The sequence below is a fragment of the Procambarus clarkii genome, chromosome 1 (assembly GCF_040958095.1).
Source record: "Procambarus clarkii isolate CNS0578487 chromosome 1, FALCON_Pclarkii_2.0, whole genome shotgun sequence".
NCBI lineage: Eukaryota > Metazoa > Arthropoda > Malacostraca > Decapoda > Cambaridae > Procambarus > Procambarus clarkii.
In genome coordinates this window covers 48,399,605-48,418,592 of record NC_091150.1, presented here as the reverse complement: position 1 = coordinate 48,418,592, position 18,988 = coordinate 48,399,605, and the positions used below count along the sequence as shown (strand labels likewise).

At 52.3% G+C, this 18,988-nt stretch overlaps 1 protein-coding gene across 1 annotated transcript in view; it reads left to right on the top strand.

The window, feature by feature from the left end:
- The window catches only part of LOC138363273 (solute carrier family 15 member 4-like), a 35,458-nt gene extending 27,580 nt beyond the window's left edge, over positions 1–7,878 (top strand). Inside the window, exons 7-9 of the mRNA XM_069322287.1 lie at positions 3,037–3,199; positions 6,194–6,385; positions 7,832–7,878. Coding sequence (XP_069178388.1) covers positions 3,037–3,199; positions 6,194–6,385; positions 7,832–7,878 — 402 coding nt within the window. The remainder of the gene's footprint in view (positions 1–3,036; positions 3,200–6,193; positions 6,386–7,831) is intronic.
- Positions 7,879–18,988: the final 11,110 nt, after the last annotated feature.

Here is an 18,988-nt window from a genome sequence, read left to right as displayed (position 1 = left end):
AAATGGAGGGAATGCAAAGAACATATACGGCATACATACCTTGAGGTTACCTTGAGGTGCTTCCGGGGCTTAGCGTCCCCGTGGCCCAGTCATCGACCAGGCCTCCCGGTTGCTGGACTGATCAACCAGGCTGTTGGACGCGGTTGCACCAACTCCTCCACATCAGCACCATCCAACTCCAAGCCCAATTTCTGGCCCAGAGTAACAGGCTCAAACTCCTCAAAGTCTAGTTCTGAAACACAATCAGGCCACAATTTTCTCCAGCCAGAGATGAGGATTCTTTGAGTCACTCCTTGCCAGGCTTTGTCAATGAGTTTTAAAGCACTACGAATGTTAAAATGGTTTTTCCAGAACGCTTTGAGGGTGAGGTTTGTGGCATCAATCACTTCGAAACATTTCCGGAAAAGTGCCCTTTCATAAAGTTTTTTAAAATTGGATATGATTTTCTGGTCCATAGGCTGAGTTAGAGGAGTGGTGTTAGGAGGAAGGAACTTTATTGTAACAAAATTAAATTTGTCCAACAATGCATCTTCCAAGCCTGGAGGATGAGCAGGAGCATTGTCAAGGAGAAGCACAGCTTTCAGTGGCAAACTTTTCTCCTGCAGATATTTTTTATGGCAGGACAAACCACCTCATTCACCCACTCTGTAAAAAATTGCCTTGTTACTCATGCCTTACCATTAGCCCTCCACATCACACACATGTGGCTTTTCTGCACATTATATTTTTTGAAAACCCTTGGATTTTCAGAATCATCCACAAGCAAGGGTTTAATTGTCAAATCGCCACTTGCATTACCACACAGCTCAAGAGTAAATCTATCTTTCATAGGCTTGTGTCTGGGCAATGACTTCTCCTCCTAGGTAATGTATGTCCTCTAAGGCAGTCTTTTCCAGAATGGTCCTGCCTCATCACAATTAAACACCTGTTGTGGTAGGTATCCCTCACTCTCTACAAAATCTTTAAATTTGTCAATAAATCTTTCAGCCGCTGGTTTGTCTGAGCTGGCGGCCTCTCCGTGCTTCACAACACTATGAATACCACTTTTTCTAAATTTCTCATACCATCCCCGGCTTGCCTTAAAAACTTTCGTATCTGCAGCACTCGTTCCAGGGGTTTTCATTAAAAGATCTTCGTGCAATTGCCTTGCTTTCTCACAAATGATGGCCTCTGAAATGCTATCACCTGCTAACTCCTTGTTGTGTATTCAAATTAATAACAACTTTTCAACATCCTCAAGTGTTTGTGTTCTTTGTTTTGTGATTGTTGATGCGCCTTTTGCCACTTTAGCACTCATAATGTCCTTTTTCTTAACAAGTACAGTGCATATCATTGACATAGATTTGTTGTATTGCCTAGCTAGTTCAACAACCCGTGTACCATTTTCATATTTACGAATGATCTCTTGGTTTTCCTCTATGGTCATTCTCACATGTGTTTTCTTGGCTTGAACCTTACCACTGGCTTTCTTGGGATCCATGGCAAGATATATAATAACAACTTTTATGTTCAAATACCCAAAAAAAAAAAAAAAAAGTGTAATTCTTTACAAAGAATTCAGGCACGATCATCACTAAGCAGGAGGCACTGGTAAACTGAGGCGCAATCACCATGCCACCACGTGCTAGGTCGGCCATACGTGTATCAACAAACTTCGTTTCCTGAGGCAAAGCTTGTAATCTGATTCGGATTTTCCGAAGAAATTAGGCTCAGAATCCAAAAAGTTCGTAAATAGGGGCATTTGTAAGCCGAGGTGTCACTGTACAGGTATAAGAAATATTGCCAGAATAACAGTGGACATTTTCAAGAGAAAATGATCTAATTTTCTCCAAGGAGTGCTGGACCAACCAGGCTGTGGTGGATATGTGGGCCTGCAGGCCACTCCAAGCAACAGTCTAGTGGATCAAGCTCTGACGAGTCAAGCCTGGCCTCGGGCCGGGCTTGAGGAGTAGAAGAATTCCCAGAACCCCATCAAGCAGGTATCAGCTTACTTTACTTGACACCGGGGCAAGACTGGGTTCAGGGAACCCTAACCCTGGGTGCAACTAAAGTGCTTCCCCCTAGGTGGACAGTGGCACCGAGGGAGGAAAAGTAAGGCCCGAAGTGAGAGTGTGTGAGAGTGCTGCGACACTCTAGAGTACTATGTTGCGTACTCTAGAGGCTTTCACTCACTCCTCATAAAGATGTGCCACAACTGCCTCATCTAACTGATCGAAATTTGAGTTTCTGTATGAGTTCACTTATCTGAAGGCCACTGAACCAAATATGTGAGTTATTTGGACAAAGTCGCATCAGGATAATTTTCTGGCAAATCTTCGCCATATCAGAGCGAATCAGGACAGAAACCTGCATGACTGGAGATTAGGTCACGTAAATTTTCAAGAACTACAAATTTCTTAATCTATAATATCAAACAAGAAGATAAACTACAACAAGGTAAGATTTAGTTCCTGTTTTAAATTATATTTCTGTTGGGAGCGCCGTTGGCTCCCTGGTGCTATTGAACTGATATTAACTGTATTAGTCCAGGGCATCAGTCATATGGAATTCGTATGCCTACTGGGAACCACGCGCCAGAACCTGGTTCCCTCAGAATAGCGAAGGGAGCACTGGTCTGTGACCCCCTCTCCCCAGCAGGGGAAAGGGGGGCCCTGCCTAACCGAGCGTGCCACCTGCTCGTGACCGCTGGGTTCTTCCCCAGTGGGCCTTGTGTCGGCTGCTCCGTCGCCGGCTTCCTCTTCGGGTTTTTCGTGGTTTGGTGCCTTGGCGCCTCCTGGAGCCCTCGCTCAATATGTTCGCAGGCACCACGTCTCTCGCCTCGGGTTTTGTTTTGCCCACAATTTTTTTTTTTTTTTTTTTTATCCAGGATAGCGTCTGTTTACTGGAGGCCCGAGGAAGCCGATGTTAGCCTGTGTACTTGTGGTAGTTATAAATCTTACACTTCACCAGAAACCAATCCTGATTGACATGCACAGTTGAAAGGTTTGTGAACACTCTTGTTACAATTTAATGTGCATTTTGTTTATTCCTTTTCAGCTCAATACTGCGAATCCACGGAGAACTCGGTCATTTTTCAACTGGTTCTATTGGTGCATCAACCTTGGCAGCCTTTTTGGTGTTGGGGTCCTTACCTACATAGAACAAGACAATCCAGGAATTTGCACCAATGGCTTCTTTTGTGGATACCTTATATCTTCAGGTACCATTGAATTTTTCACTTGCTTTCACTTGGAGGATTAAATTTTTTATTTTACGGATGTTTTGTTATATCAATAAATTGGTTTATATTGGTACAGTATTTTAGGACTATCAATTTAATAAATAAATAGGCACAATCAAATAAATACTGTACCTCTAACTAGAAATATAATTAATAAATTTTATGCCGAAGAGTGACAATTTGAAATAAATGTTGGACATGGAAAACTGTGGATATTTCCAGCTTCATACTTGTTCATACTATAAATGTTATCACATAATGATGACCTAGATCACTAAATCGTGTTTTCTGTGGAGAGCCCCTCTGGCTCCCCGGAATGCCACTGGGCTAATATGTACGTATTAGACCGTGACATCAGTCAATTCAGTTGGAGTTCTTGCCTACCAGGGACCATGAGCCAGAACCTGGCCCCCTCAGAGAGGCACGAGGAGCAATGGCCTATAGAAACCTCCATGTGGATGGAAGCATTCCATAGTCTGCCATTGACCAGGTTAAGCACCCAGAAAGGTAGGCGTCCCAAAACAAACTTCACCTGGTTCAAAATGGCTACCAACAGCCGAACTACTAAGCACAACTCCCCAATCGGATAACAAGCAAACAAGCATGACATCACAACCGCCGCTGCTCCGCTGTCTGCACAGCTCCCTCCTTCCCAGAAAGGGGAAGGGGGTGTCCCCAGACCCCTGCACCAGCCATCCAACCCCAGTTCTGAGGCTGATGTGTTGAGTGGCGGTCGTTCAACTCTGGCTTTTGTGTCTGTGCAGTACTGTGCCTTTGCAGTGTTGTTCTGCTGTGTGTGGGTGTGCGAACCAGGAGTAATTCACAGAGTACTGGGGCTGCATGTGCCTTGGGCCATCTTGCCTAGGAGCCCTGTAAGTACTGCCCTTGCGGCTTGGGGTTGCCTTCCACAAGACGTTTGGGACCTACCTTCATAGAGATCTTTTGCTGCTTGGTGATTGCCCACCCTTGGGGTCAGCTGGGGTTTTCATGACCACTGTTTGATTTTGATTAGGAGGTAGTATCGTCGCTGGTAGGGGGCACAAGGAACTGTGTAGCTTGTCATCTATTATCACAGCGGCCAGTTCTATTCCTCTCGGAGATGATGTAATTTTGCTGGGTTTTTCTTTTGTTTTTGTATGTTGCCTGGTGGGGGTCTGCCCCCCCCCCCCTGTTATTTTGGTGGTCCCCCGCTATATCTTGAGGTTTTCTTGAGACGATTTCGGGGCTTAGTGTCCCCGCGGCCTGGCCCTCGATCTGACATCCATTTTGTTACACATCCCCCAAGAAGCAGCTCGTAGCAGCTGTCTAACTCCCAGGTACCTATTTACTGCTAGATAACAGGGGCATCAGGGTGAAAGAAATTCTGTCAATTTGTTTCTGCTTCCACCAGGGATCGAACCCGCAACCTCAGGACTTCGAATCCGAAGCGCTGTCCACTCAGCTGTCAGGCCCATGTCCACGTGATTGTACATGTTGCTGGGATTTAGCTTTAATTGTTCTTTTGGTAAATTGGGCCAACTGGTTAGCAGTACCTTGCCTAGGCTTCCCTTAGCAGTCACCCTAAGGGCCCTGGAAAACCCCATTGAGGCTCATTGGTCTGATGGATAAGGCCTCTGGGTCCCATCTTGCAGTGTGGGAGTTCGAAAGGTTGCTCTGTTTCCTTGTCTCAGGGGTGACATTCACCGGTTTTTGCCTTCGTTATGTTACCTGTTGGGATTTGTCCCGTCTGATCCGGTTGATTCCTTGCCCCTCCTTTCAGATGACTACTTTGTCCCAGGCCCATCTTATTCTCAAGCCATGCATTTGGATGATCTCTCTCTTGACCTTAACCCTTAAACTGTGCATGGCGTATATATATGCCATGAGTAACATGTCCCACCATGCGCATGGCATATATATACGCCATAGGGTGCCAGGTGTGATTCAAATGTCCCGCGGTGTAAAAGGGTCACCCATATCATAGCCAGGGGCGATTGTAAACAGACACCGTCTTGAAAAAAATCTTGTGCAGGCGTCTTTTGTTTCCCAGGCCTTAGTTACTGGCCAGACACCATGGCAAGTGCTTCACGACCCAGCGTCCGACCTCGCTCAGCGCACAGCGCCGCGCAATCTTTGACCGAAGACGAAATTGCCAATGAATTGTTCAAAGACGTTGACTAATCTGATATTGACAACTCAGATATAAATGAGGATTATACACAGCCTGAGGATATAGAAACAACCAATGGTGAGAGTGAGCATGTTAGTGCCACGAGGGTGAGGGAGCCACAAGAGTCAACCGCTACTACTCATGTCTACATTGAAAAGTTCTGTGGCCATTATCGAGCCTTGATGTCTCATTTACGGCCAGCAGTGACTTGCTTTGACTCTCTGACTTCCTGGGGTGCCTTCCTCGGTAGTGGCATAAATTAATAACTTAGTACTGTATATTAATGCTATGGCTCTCTCTGCCTCCATGAGGGGGAGCCAGGTTCTGCCTCTTGGTTCCTGGTATGCCATGTAACAATGACTGATGGCACTTAGCAGATGGCACCTACATTGGAGATAGTTGGTTCAGGGAGCCACCAGGGCTCACCCAGAAATTGACATTTCATTACATTCAGTGCTGGTTTTACATACTGTATTTTACTATTTTTATTTTCCTTGATATATAAAATAAAAATTTAGACGAACAGCCTTAAACAGTGTAAATTCACACATTTGTCTTCAATATAGAGCAGATACCAGAAACATGAATGTAGTATGTGTCATGATGAAAACCAAGACTAGCCAGTACATGGCCTTAATATATGATATGTCTATACAACTCTGTACCTGGCTTCTATTTCATGGGCTGTTTTTTTGGGTAAAGATTCATGTTTTCCTAATAAGAGGCCTTTAGTTGATAAATTTTGCTATTTTATAGGTGTGAAAACTGGATGATAATTTAAATTATTTATCATTTAATGCATAATATTTTTTGTTTACCAACAGGTTGCTTGCTTTTGGCCCTGATATTGTTCATCATTGTTTTGCCGTGTTACCACATCGTGCCACCAGAAGGTAGTGTGTTGGGCAACATCCTTAAGATCCTTTGGGAATCTTTATGTGCTCAAATTCGGCATTGGAGATATAACAGCCCCAATCCCAACACTAGGTATTGTCACTGTTTTGCAATGCAAACTTGTATATATTTCTTGTACTTTATGAAAATGTATTAATACTGTATTAGATATTTCATTCTTACATAATCACAATTCTAGGGGATATCTTTATTAAGTTGTGCAGATTTTATAGATTTCTCCTTGGCAAATATTTACCTGTACAGTATTTTTATAAATAGTAGCTTTATGAAAATTTTCATACTGTACCTTCCTTATCTGTGGAGAACCCTACCCACCGGCTCCCCGGAGCTATACCGGGCTGATGTGTGTATATTAGACTGTGGCAACAGTCAATTGATGGAGTTCTAGGCCTACCGGGGTCCACGAGCCAGAACCTGGCCCCCCTCAGAGAGGCACAAGGAGCAATGACCTATAGACACACCTTGTAGTTGGAAGCAGTCTGTGTCTGCTATCTACCAGGTCAGGCACCCAGAAAGGTAGGAATCCCAAAACAAAATACAGATGGTTAAACATTGCAAGCCAAACAAGCAAGCAGAACTCCCCAATCACAAAACTAGCAAACAACCATGATATCACCACAGCCACCGCGCTGCTGTCTGCGCATCTTCCCCAACCTAGGGAAGGGGGGGGTTCCAAACATCCCACACCGTCAACCCAACCCCAGTTCTGAGGCTGTTGTGTTGGGTGGTGGTCGATCGACTCTGGCAGCAATCTTCAAGCAGTGCTGTGCCTTGTGGTGGTGTGCGAGCCAGGTGTTATTCCAGAAGTACTGAGGCTGCATGTGCCTAGGGTTCCTTTCCTAGGTGCCCTGTAAGTACTGCCCTTGCAGTTTGGGGTTACCTTCCACAAACTGTTCGGGGACTACCTCCGCAAGTTCTTTTGCTGCTTATTGATTGCCCACCCTTGGGGTCAGTTGGGTTTTTTCTTACCCCTGTCTGGCCTAGGGTAGGGGGTAGGGGGTAGTATTTTTACTGGCAGGGGCGCAAGGTACTATGCAGCTGTCTTATAATACGCATAGCAGTGGTTCTGTTCCTCCTGGAGACGTTGTGCTTTAACGGAGTGTTTGTTTTGTTTTATTTTGTTTTACCTGATGGGGGGTCTACCTGGTGTGCCTGTAGGACCACTTGTGTGATTTTGATGGCCCTCCGCTAGGTCCCCGTGCTTGCACAGGTCGCAGGGGTTCAGCATTTTGTTTGTGTGTGTGTGAGTGTTCTGGGATAACCAGTTAGCAGTACCTTGCCTGGGCTTCCCTTAGCAGTCAGCCTAAGGACCCTGGAAACCCCCATTGGGGCTCATTGGTTCAATGGATGCATCCTCTGAGTTCTGTCTTATTTTGTGCAAGTTTGAAGGTTGCTCTGTCCCCTTGTCTCAGGGTGACACTTGCCGTCTTTGCCTCTGTGATGCTAATTGTTGGGTCAATGAAAACTTTAACCCGTAGTCTGGCAAGTGGTGTTCCTTGTTTGTACTCCAATTCACCCAGTCCACTGATATTGATATTCGGGTGCAGATAGCTTCAGCATTGAATGCACCGTTTATGTTGCTGCAATGCGCTAGGTTGGTTGCCTTTCCGGATGCCCCACGGCTTCCTCACTTTGGTTATAGGGACCCAGACTTGGGGATGTTAGTCGCCTCCACTTTGGTTTCATCCACGCCCTCTTGTCCTTCCCCTGCTGTGATTCATCCTGCTTTCCCCTTCCTCCTGCATCCGGCTCCCAAACATCTGAGGGTTTCGTAGTCTGGACAGGGTTTTCCTCGTGGTGAGACTCGTGCAGCCTCGGGGACTGCCCCTTCTGGATCGGCGGCAGAGTCATTCAAGCCTGTTCCTCCTGCTGGGGCTTTGGGGTCAGGCCAGCGAGCCCCCTTCCTCCTTGCTTTTTATGAAGGACTCTGCCTTTTCTCCAGAGGCAGAGGGTTTGGAGGATGGCTCAGCCCAGAGTCCTGCTGTGGAGGATCCCGGGGCTGGGGAGGAGTTGACTTGGGTGGCTTGGGCCCCATTTGAACCTGCTTAGGTGTTGGTACCCTCGGCATGGGGCTTCATGTTACAAGGGGAGGGGGGGTTTTCCTATCCCCCCTCCTTGTTCAAGTTGATATGAGTTTGACTTCTCCCCGGGTTCAGTTCCGGGTTCCCTTGGGTTCCTCGGTTCCCTCCTTTCGGAGGTTTTCGGCTTCCCGCATCCTACCAGGGGATGTGCAGGAGGCCCATGCATCTTACGTTCTGCGAGATTAGGATTATGCCTCGATAATGGATCCTTCTACTTTTGAGTTTGGCTCCACTTTTCCTTACTGGGTGTGTTACAAGGTGCCGGAGTCTTCCTGGGTGGCAGACTGCCCTTTCTTTTCGTTGGGGGCCGTGGCATGCGTTCTGTCGGACCTGTATGCTTGAATGGCAGGAGTTGACTACAGTCAATCAGGTTTACCTGAGGGGCAACTTGGAGCTCACCTCAATGCATGCTTGTTTGCCCCCCCCCCCCCTCCCAGTCCTTCCTCGCGATTTGGGCCAGGTGCAGCTTCACCTGGCAAGCCGGTGCGCTTGCCTCAGCAGCTCGGGCGTCGGCTGCCTTGTTGAAATTGTTTGTGCCGATTCTGAAGGAAGTGGTGTGTCTGTTCACTCCACTTCTGACAGGATGGTGCTCAACCACTCTTTGGAATCTGCTTGGGCCCTGGCTCATCTCCTTTTGTCCGTTGGTGTTTGCAGAGTCAGCTGTGGTGCATTTTCTGCAGGTGGCTTCGTCTAGTTGCTGGCCTAAGTCAGACTTGTTGATTCTCTTGGGAGGCCTTGGGGTTCATGCCAAGGCTCAGGGTTCCTTCGTCATTGTAAGCCAGTGGTGCCAGATTAAGAGCCGGCCCCTCCTGCAGAGCCGTCGACGTCTGGTTGGCGTAGTGCTCGCTCTGACAGTCGGTCGAGCTCTCGTAAGGGTCATCGGTCTTTTCGCGGTTTGCCCTGTTGATGGGGCGGGAGAGGATCGTGCCCTTTGCTTACACCTAGTCCCACGATTTGTGGGCTTTTCGGGTTATTTTCTCCGGCCTGCAGTGATGTTGGGTGGCTCCTCCTCCTTCAGGGGGGGTTCATGGCTGGTGGGGCAGGCTTTTTTCCCTGTGCTCTGTTAGATCATCCTAGAGTGGGTACGCATGGTCGAAATGACCACGTCCCTCAGGTGGGTTTCCCGTCTGTTCCCAGTCCCGAAACGTGACTGTGTGGACCTGAGGTTCATTCTGGACTTGTCCCATCTGAACTCCTGGGGTCTTTTGCCCCTCCTTTCGGATGATTATTTCAGATGATTACTCTGTCCCAGGTCTGACTGCTTTTGAAGCCGAGCACTTGGATGATGTCCCTGGACCTTCGAAACGCGTATTGGCACTCCCGATTCATCTGGGGTTCACGGACTCGCTTGGGTTTGTTATGGGGCAGCACGCTTACCTCTTTCATTGCCTTCCATTCGGCTTGAATCTAGCACCCCACATTTTCACACACCTTACCCGGATCACTGTGATCTGTTTGCGTCTGTTAGGGGTTCGGGTTCTAGCTTACCTCGACGACTGGCCGGTCTGGGCTTCCAGCTGGTCTGCATGTCTGCTCACCAGGGATTTGGTTCTTTCCCAGCTCGCCAGGTTCGGATTCTTGGTGAACTGGAGGAAGTCCCATTTGGTTCCCTCTCAGGTTCGGACTTCGCTGGGTCTTGTGTGGGACTCTCGGACCGCTTCCTTGTCTCTCCCTCTTGCGACGCTGTTACGGCTGCGGCTGTTCCCGCCTCCGGCTGTTTTTGGAGGGCACCCGGGTCACACATCGGTTGTTCGAGCAGCTGTGTGGAGCCTGAACTTCGATGTGCTGGTCTGCCCATCGGGTTGGATCTGGCTTTGGCGGATGTTCTGGTTTCTTTGGGGTCGTCCCTTCCACCGCTCTCGCGATTGATGGGTTCAGATCCAAGGAGCCTTGCATCAGCTGCTGCGTTGCCGGCTTCCTCTGTGGGTTTTTCGGGGTTCTGTGCTGTAGCGCCTCCCTGAGCCCTCGCTCGATGTGTTCACGGATGTCTCGTCTCTCGGCTGGGGTTTTGTAACAAGTGCTCACCAGGCTGGCCTGGATCGGTGGGGTTCGTCTTTCCGTCAAGCTCACAGCACGGCGTGGGAGTTTGCGGTGGTGTGGCATTCGCTTCAGAGAATTCGGGTTGCTCGAGGAGCAACGATCCGGCTCCATTCGGACTGCTCTCCAGTGGTTCATTGCTTGAACCGCGGGGGTTCAATGCGGTGCTTGGTTCTTTGGGGCTGGTTGCTTCGGGTGACTCATCTGCTGAGTTCTCAGGGTTTGGCTCTCCTGGCAGTTCATGTTCGAGGGGTGTCAAACGGCCTCCCTTCCCAGACTGTGAAGCCGTCGGGGTCGATGCCTTTCGGCTGGACTGGTCAAGGTGGAGTTACCTGTATCTCTTCCCACTGGTCCGGTTGTTGCTTCGAATCCTGGCTCGTTTGGAGACTTACCAGGGAAGAGTAGTCCTGTTGGCTCCTTGGTGGCCAGCCCAGCCCTGGTTTCAGGAGCTTCTTGCTTGATGTCCGAACCCGAGGGTCTTCCTGCGGCTCCGCCTCTTTCAGCAGATCGGTCCGGTCCAGTACGTGGCTGGTTCGATCTACTCCTCTACTCTTTGCATCTGGTCTTTTTGACACGGTATATCATCACTTGTATGGTGATCAGGTAGCTTTTTTGATGGTGTCCCTCCTGCGAGTTTCGTCTAAATGGCAGTATGAAAGTTTCCTGGTGGTTCTTTCGGCATTTTTTGTCTCTACGTAGGTTGTTTTCAATTTCTGATCGGGTTGTTTGTCCTTTCTCTCTCTTGGTTGTTTCAGGACTGTCATTTTCTGCTAAATACTGTCACCTCGTATTGTGCGGTGCTGGCAGAGTCGCTGCAGCTTGCATTCGGGGTGGATGTCACTTCTGCTCTGTTCTGCAAGCTTTCACGGGCGTTTTCTGGGGGGAGCCCCGTCGGCTCCCCGGAGCTATCCCAGGCTGATATGCTAATGTCAGACTTTGGCATCAGTCATGTGTATGGAGTTCTTAGGCCTACCGGGGACCACGGCCAGAACCGGGCCCCCTCAGAGAGGCAAGGGGAGCAATGGCCTATAGAAGCCCCCGTGTAGTTGGAAGCATTCTATGTCTGCCATCGACCGGAACAGGCACCTAGAAAGGTAAGCGCCCCAAAACAAACCCCTATTCTGGTTAAAATTGCTACCTAAAACCGAACTAGTGGATAGAACTCCCCAACCGAAAACAAGCAAACTAGTGTGACGTCACACACTGCCGCGCCGCTGTCTGCGCAGCTCCCCCCTCCCCGGGAGGGGGAAGGGGGAGCCCCAGACCCCCCGCGCCGGCTACCCACACCTCAGTTCTTGAGGCTGATGCTATAGGCGATGGTCGTGTGCTCTGGCTCCGGTGTCGCTACTGCACTGTGCTTTGCGTGTGGTGTTAGTTTTGTGGGTGCGAGAGCCAGGAGTTATCTTCAGTACTCGGGCTGCATGCGCCTAGGGCTGCCTTCCCTAGGTGCCCTGTAAGTACTGCCCTTGGGGCTTGGGGCCACCTTCCACAGGCTCCTCGGGGTCTGCCTCTGCTGGTCCGTTTTACCTTTCGGTTTTTCGGCCGCCTGTTGGGCTCTTGGGTGTTCTGTTCTCCCTTGTTACTGGCAGGTAAGAGGCAGTTTGCACTGGTAGGGGCGCAGGGTGCTGCTCAGCTTGTATTTCCCGACATCGCGGCCGGCTCTGTTCCTTGGGGTTCGCTGTCCTCTTGCGGGGTTTTGTTTTTCTTTTGTTTTTGCCTGGTGGGGGGTTCTGTCATTTTATTCAGTTTGTTTTTGCCCTTCCACTGTTCTCCTCGGTGGCGCCCCCTGCTAGGTCCCCGTGAGTGTACATGTCCCTGGGGTTCAGCTTTAGAAGTTTGCTTGGTAGTTTTGGGCGCCGGTTTGCAGCACCCTGCCTGGGACTACCTGAGCGCGAGTCCTCTTAAAGTAAACGCTCAGGACCCTGGGAATCCCCTAGGGGGCGCGTGGGTCCGATGGATGTGACCCCGGAGTCCCCACTCGCTGTGTGCGAGTTTGAGGGTTGCTCGGTCCCCTTGTCTCAGGGTGACCCTCATTGTTTTTGCCTCTGCCACGCTGCCTGTTGGGTCGGTGATACTTTCGACCCTGAGTCCTGTGAGTGTTGCTGCTTGCTTGTGACTCAATTTACCCAATCCTCTGATGATTCTATTCGGGTACGGGCGGCACGTGCGTTGCAGTCTAGGTTTCGTCTGTTGCAACGCGCTCGGTTGGTTGCTTCCCCGGATGCCCCGGGGCTGCCCCGCTTTGCTTTTCGAGACCCGGACTTGGGGGTGGGGGTCGCTTCGATCCTGGTTCAGTCCACACCTCCTCGTCCTTCCCCTTCTGTTCGTTCTGGTCCCCCGCCCCTGCTTCCGGCCCCGAAGCGTCTGAGGGTTTCGGGGTCGGAGCAGGGGTTACTTGATCTCGAGACTCGGGCAGCTTCGGGGGTTGCCCCTTCCGGGGGGGCGGCAGAGGCATTCGAGTCTTGTCTCCCGGCCGAAGCTTCAGGGTCTGACCAGTGGGCCCCCCTTCCTCCAGCTTTTCCGGCTGCTCCGTCCTTGTCTTGTGGGGTCGGGGCTTGGGGAGAGGACTCGGCCTCGGGTCCTGTGGTGACGGACCTCGAGGCTGGGGAGGGGCTGACTTGGGGGCCTTGGGCCCCGCTGGACCCCGCCTGGGTTTTTCTTCCCACTGAGCGGGGCTTATTGTTACAAGGAGTGGGGTTTTCTTTTCCCCCCTCTGCGTACGAGTTGGATTTGGTGTCGGCCCCTCCCCGGGTTCGGTTCCGTGTTCCCCCGGGTACGTCGGTTCCGTCCTTCCGGAGGTTTTCGGCTTATCGCATCCAACCTGGTGTGGTGCGAGCGGCCTTTGCAGCTTGCCTCCTGCGTGACCCGGTTTATGCCTACGGAAATGGATCCGTCCACGTTCAGGTTTGGGACTTCGTTCCCTTTCTGGCTCCGTTACGAGGTTCCGGAGTCGTCCTGGCTAGCAGACTGCCCCTTGTTTGGTCTGGATTCCTGGCATTCCTTCTGTCGTTCCCGCACGCTGGAGTGGCGGGAAGCTTCCACGGTGCTTCAGGTTTTCCTGGGGGGTGAACTTGAGTACCTGAATGAGTGCTTGTTTGCCCCTGCCCTTCCCCGCGATGTGGGCGTTATTCAGCTCCATGTGCAGGTTCCCTCCCTTTCGGCGGCGCTCGTGGCGGAGGACTTGCGCGCCCGGGGCCTTTTGTGTTCGGCCTTGCGGTTCTTTTCCCTCCTGGAGCTGTCTTCGGATTGGCTCGTGGAGGATGTGGGGACGCTTGGGTCCGTCCCGGGGTCCGGCACCTTGTCCTCGGCTGCACGTTCGTCGGCTGCCTTGTTGAAGCTGTTCACGCCAATTTTGCGGGATGCGGTTTCCCTGTTCTATGCTTCCCGTCTCGCGTGTTGGCAGGCGGTGCTGGGTTCCTCCGTGGAATCTGCTTGGGCTCTGGCTCTTAGGCGTTCTTCACCTTTTTGTCCTCTCCTGTTTGGGGAGTCGGCCGTGGCGCAGTTTATTCAGGCTGCGTCGGCGGCTTGTCGTCCGATGTCGGACTTTTTAGTTTTCCGGGGGGCCCGGGGTGGGTCTTCCCGGAAAGGTCGTGCCAGGGCTCGGGGTTCCTCTCGTCGTGGTAGGCCTCTGGTGTCAGGTTTGGGGTTGGCTCCTCCTGCGGACCCTCCCTCGTCTGGTCGGCGCGGTGTTCGCGCTGTGCGGGGTTCTGGGTCTCGTAAGGGTCGCCGGCCCTTTCGCGGTTTGCCCCCTTGACGGGGCGATGGGGGGGCGGCTTGCGCTGTTCGCCCGCGCCTGGTCCCACGATTCGTGGGCCTTTCGGGTCGTGTCTCGCGGCCTGCGGTGGCGTTGGGTGGCCCCTCCCCCCTTTGGGGGGTCGGGGCTGGCAGGGCAGGCTTCTTCCCCTGCGCTCTGTCGAGTCGTCTTGGAGTGGGTACGCTTGGGCGTCGTCGAAACGACGTCGTCCCTCTGATGGGTTTCCCGTCGTGTTTCCGGTTCCGAAACGGGACTGCGCGGACCTGCGGTTCATTCTGGACTTGTCCCGTCTGAACCCCTGGGTTCATTGCCCCTCCTTTCGGATGACTACGCTGTCTCAGGTTCGGCTCCTCTTGGAGCCGGGAGCTTGGATGGTGTCCCTGGACCTCCGGGACGCTTATTGGCATGTCCCGATTCATCCGCGGTTCAGGGACTGGCTCGGTTTTGTAGTGGGGCGTCTGAGTTACCGCTTTCGTTGTCTCCCGTTCGGGTTGAACCTGGCACCTCGCGTGTTCACACGCCTTACACGGGTTGTGGTGGCTCGTTTGCGTCTCCTAGGTGTTCGGGTGTTGGCCTACCTCGACGACTGGCTGGTTTGGGCTCCCAGCCAGTCGGCTTGCTTGCTAGCCAGGGATTTGGTTCTTTCCCAGCTCGCCGGGTTCGGGTTCTTGGTGAACTGGAGGAAGTCCCATCTGGTTCCCTCTCAGGTTCGGACTTGGCTGGGTCTCGTGTGGGACTCTCGAACCGCCTCTTTGTCTCTCCCTCCGGAGTCTCTCCTGCGGCTGCGGTCCCGCCTTCGTCTGTTTCTGGAGGGCCCTCGGGTCACCCGGCGGTTGCTCGAGGGGCTGTGCGGGAGCCTGAACTTCGCGATGGTGGTCTACCCGCCGGGTCGGGTTTGGCTTCGACGGCTGTTCTGGTTCCTTCGGGGTTCCCCCTTCCGCCTCTCTCGCGATCGCAGAGTTCGACCCCCGGGGGACTTGCGTCGGTTGCTGCGTCACCGGCTTCCTCTTCGGGTTTTTCGGGGTTCAGTGCCTTGGCGCCTACCCGAGCCCTCGCTCGATGTGTACACGGATGCGTCGTCTCTCGGCTGGGGTTTTGTGACCAGTGCTCACCAGGCCGGCCAGGGGCGTTGGGATCCGTCCTTCCGTCGAGCTCACAGTACGGTGCGGGAGTTCGCGGTCGGTGTGGTTTGCTCTGGGGAGGATTCGGGTGGCCCGCGGATCGACGATTCGGCTCCATTCGGACTGCTCTCCGGTGGTTTATTGCCTGAACCGCGGGGGTTCGATGCGGTCCTTGTCTCTTTGGGGTTGGTCGCTTCGGGTGACTCGTCTGCTGAGTTCTCGGGGTTTGGCTCTCCTGGCGGTTCACGTACGGGGCGTGTCCAACGTCTTGGCCGACGCCCTGTCTCGCTTCGTTCCCCTCTCCACGGAGTGGACGGTCGACGACGAGTCCTTCCGTTGGCTTTGCCAGACGTTCGGGCGCCCCGAAGTGGACCTCTTCGCGTCGGCGTGGTCGCGGCGTCTTCCCGTTTATGCGGCGCCCTTCCCCGATTGCGAGGCCGTCGGGGTCGATGCCTTTCGGCTAGACTGGTCGAGGTGGTGGTTCCTGTACCTCTTTCCCCCGGTTCGGCTGTTGCTCCAGGTCCTGACTCGCTTAGAGACTTACCGGGGGAGAGTTGTCCTTCTGGCCCCTTGGTGGCCGGCGCAGCCTTGGTTTCAGGCGCTGGTTGCTCGGTGTCCGAACCCGAAGGTTTTTCCCGCGGCTCCGCCTCTTTCAGCAGATCGGGCCGGTACGTCACGTAGCTGGTTCGATCTTCTCCTCGAGTCTTCGCGTATGGTTTTTTTGACTCGAGTCTATCATCATCTCTATGGTGATCAGGTGGCCTCCTTGTTGGTGTCCCACCTGAGGGCTTCTTCTCGGCGGCAGTATGAAGTTTCCTGGCGGTCCTTCCGTTTCTTTTTGCGTCTTCGTCGTGTTAGCTCCTTGTCTGTTCGGGTGGTCTTGTCCTTCCTCTCGTGGTTGTTTCAGGACCGTCATCTTATGCCTAACACTGTCGCTTCGTATCGTGCGGCGCTGGCAGAGCCGCTTCAGCTTGCTTTCGGTATCGATGTTACGTCTGCGCCGTTTCGCAAGCTGTCTCGTGCATTGTTTCACCTCCGGCCTGCTCATGCGTCGCCTGAGCCGTCCTGGTCTTTGGACAGAGTGCTCGCTTTCCTTTCATCTCCTCGTTTCGTTGTGGCCCCTTCGGTCCAGGATTGTTTTTCCAAGGCACTTTTCTTGTTGGCTTTGGCCTCTGGGGGTCGGGTAGGGGAGCTTCATGCTCTCCTCCGGCGCAGGGGTTTTCTGCTCTTTTGGTCGTGGTGATAGTTTTGTTCGTTTGCAGCTGTCTCCTTCTTTTCTGGCGAAGAATGAGACTGCTGCGTTCCGGAGGGGTCCATGGGTGGTTGATGCTTGGTTGGTCAGGCCGGGGGTGCATCATGTTTTGTGTCCGGTTGCGGCGCTTCGCCGTTATTTGCGCGCCACAGCTTCTGTGTCCGGGGACGCGCTGTGGGTTGATCCGGTTTCCCTTCTTCCCTGTTCGCGGGTTCGGGTCTCTCAGGTCGTCCGCAGGGTTATTAGGTCCAGCCAGCCTGCGGTCTATCACCGTGCCCATGACGTTCGTAAGTTCGCGGCTCTTGCTGCCGTCTTTGGGAATATGTCTTGGTCTGATATTCGGGCGCGGGGATTTTGGCGGTCAAACAGGGTCCTGGCTGCTCGTTACCTTGTGAATGTCCCTGGGCCTCGTCGGGCCTGTGTTGCTTTGGGTCGGCGGTTGCAGCCAGTTGTCTCGGCTTCGAGTTGAGGGGTGAGCGACGACCGCCTCCCTGGTAAGTCCCTCTTTTTCTGTCTGTGGGTAGTTAGCTCCGGGGAGCCGACGGGGCTTCCCCCAGAAAACCAGCGTTGAATGTAATGAAACGCCATTTTCTGGGTGAGTCCCGGAGGCTCCCCGGCATCCCTCCCTCCCTCCGGTCGGCGGTTTTTCGCGTTTTTGACATCCAGCCTCAAGAACTGAGGTGTGGGTAGCCGGCGCGGGGGGTCTGGGGCTCCCCCTTCCCCCTCCCGGGGAGGGGGGAGCTGCGCAGACAGCGGCGCGGCAGTGTGTGACGTCACACTAGTTTGCTTGTTTTCGGTTGGGGAGTTCTATCCACTAGTTCGGTTTTAGGTAGCAATTTTAACCAGAATAGGGGTTTGTTTTGGGGCGCTTACCTTTCTGGGTGCCTGTTCCGGTCGATGGCAGACATAGAATGCTTCCAACTACAAGGGGGCTTCTATAGGCCATTGCTCCCCTTGCCTCTCTGAGGGGGCCCGGTTCTGGCCGTGGTCCCCGGTAGGCCTAAGAACTCCATACACATGACTGATGCCAAAGTCTGACATTAGCATATCAGCCTGGGATAGCTCCGGGGAGCCTCCGGGACTCACCCAGAAAATGGCGTTTCATTACATTCAACGCTGGTTTTTTTACCTCCGGCCTGCTCATACGCCGCCTTAGCCATCCTGGTCGTTGGACCGGGTGCTCTCTTTTTCTCTCTTCTCCTCGGTTTGTGTTGGCCCCTTCGGTTCAGGACTGTCTTTCTAAGGCTCTTTTTCTTGTTGGCATTGGCCTCTGGGGGGTCGGGTTGGGGAGCTTCATGCTCTCCTCCGGCGAAGGGGTTTCTGCTCTTTCGGTCCTGGTGGTCGTTTCATTCGTTTGCAGTCTTCTTCTTTTTTTGGTGAAGAATGAGTCTGCCGTTTTCCGAAGGGGTCCTTGGGTTGTTGATGCTTGATTGGTTCGGCCGGGGTGCATCATGTTTTGTGTCCGGTTGTGACTCTTCGCGGTTATCTGCGCGCCACGGCCTCCATGGCAGAGGACGCGCTTTGGGTGGACCCGGTTTCCCTTCTTGCCTGTTCCAGGGCGAGGGTCACCCAGGTCGTCCGCAGGATTATTCGGTCCAGGATTTTTTTTCCTGCTTTCTGGTAACATAGTGTTTTCTCTCCATGCTCGGTCCACGACACACTTGTGTGGTCATGTTTTTTGCAATCATGAGTCTTGTTTGTGTGTTGCTTTCTGTGGTGCTCCCTCCTTCCTGATTGTTGCCCCTTTTGTTCTTTCTCTGTGGGTAGGTAGCTTCAGGGAGCCAAAAGGGGCTCTCCTCAGAACACCTGTGTTGAATGTACAATAATGAAACTCCAATTTCTGGGTGAACCCCAGTGGCTCCCTGACTCTCTCCCTTTCCCAGGGAATTGGGGGTGTTTCCATCAACATACAACTGAAGGTGGAGCATTTAGCTCACCCTGGCTGCCTCCTTTCTTTCTCCAAACGAGGCGGGAAATGTGGGGCGAATGTGCTCATGCTAGTTTCATGAATTTTCTTTAATTTGCTTCCATTATTGGGGGGAGATTTTTAGTGATTTTGAGGCTGCGATCTCAATTTTAACCAGCAATGGTCTGTTCTGTTTCGCTAACTTTCTGGGTGCCTTCCCTGGTAGTGGTAGATATGAATAAATTCAATTTAAATTTAATCATATGTTGCTACTGCCTCCTGAGCCTCTCTCTATAGGAGGCCAGGTTGTGGTTCATGGTTCCCGGTAGGCCTAAAAGAACTCTGCAAGTTATGGCACCTAGTATTTTGGCACTATATCATCATAGTAGCTTCAGGGAGGCAGAAAGACTCGCCCAGAAATTTGCATTTCATTACATTCAACACTGGATTTTGCCTGATGCACAGGATTAAAGCCAAAACATATGTTTTATGCAGAGTATTTCAACTTACTGTTTGGGTTTGGAATGGAGGATTTGAATTTGATTTAACCCTT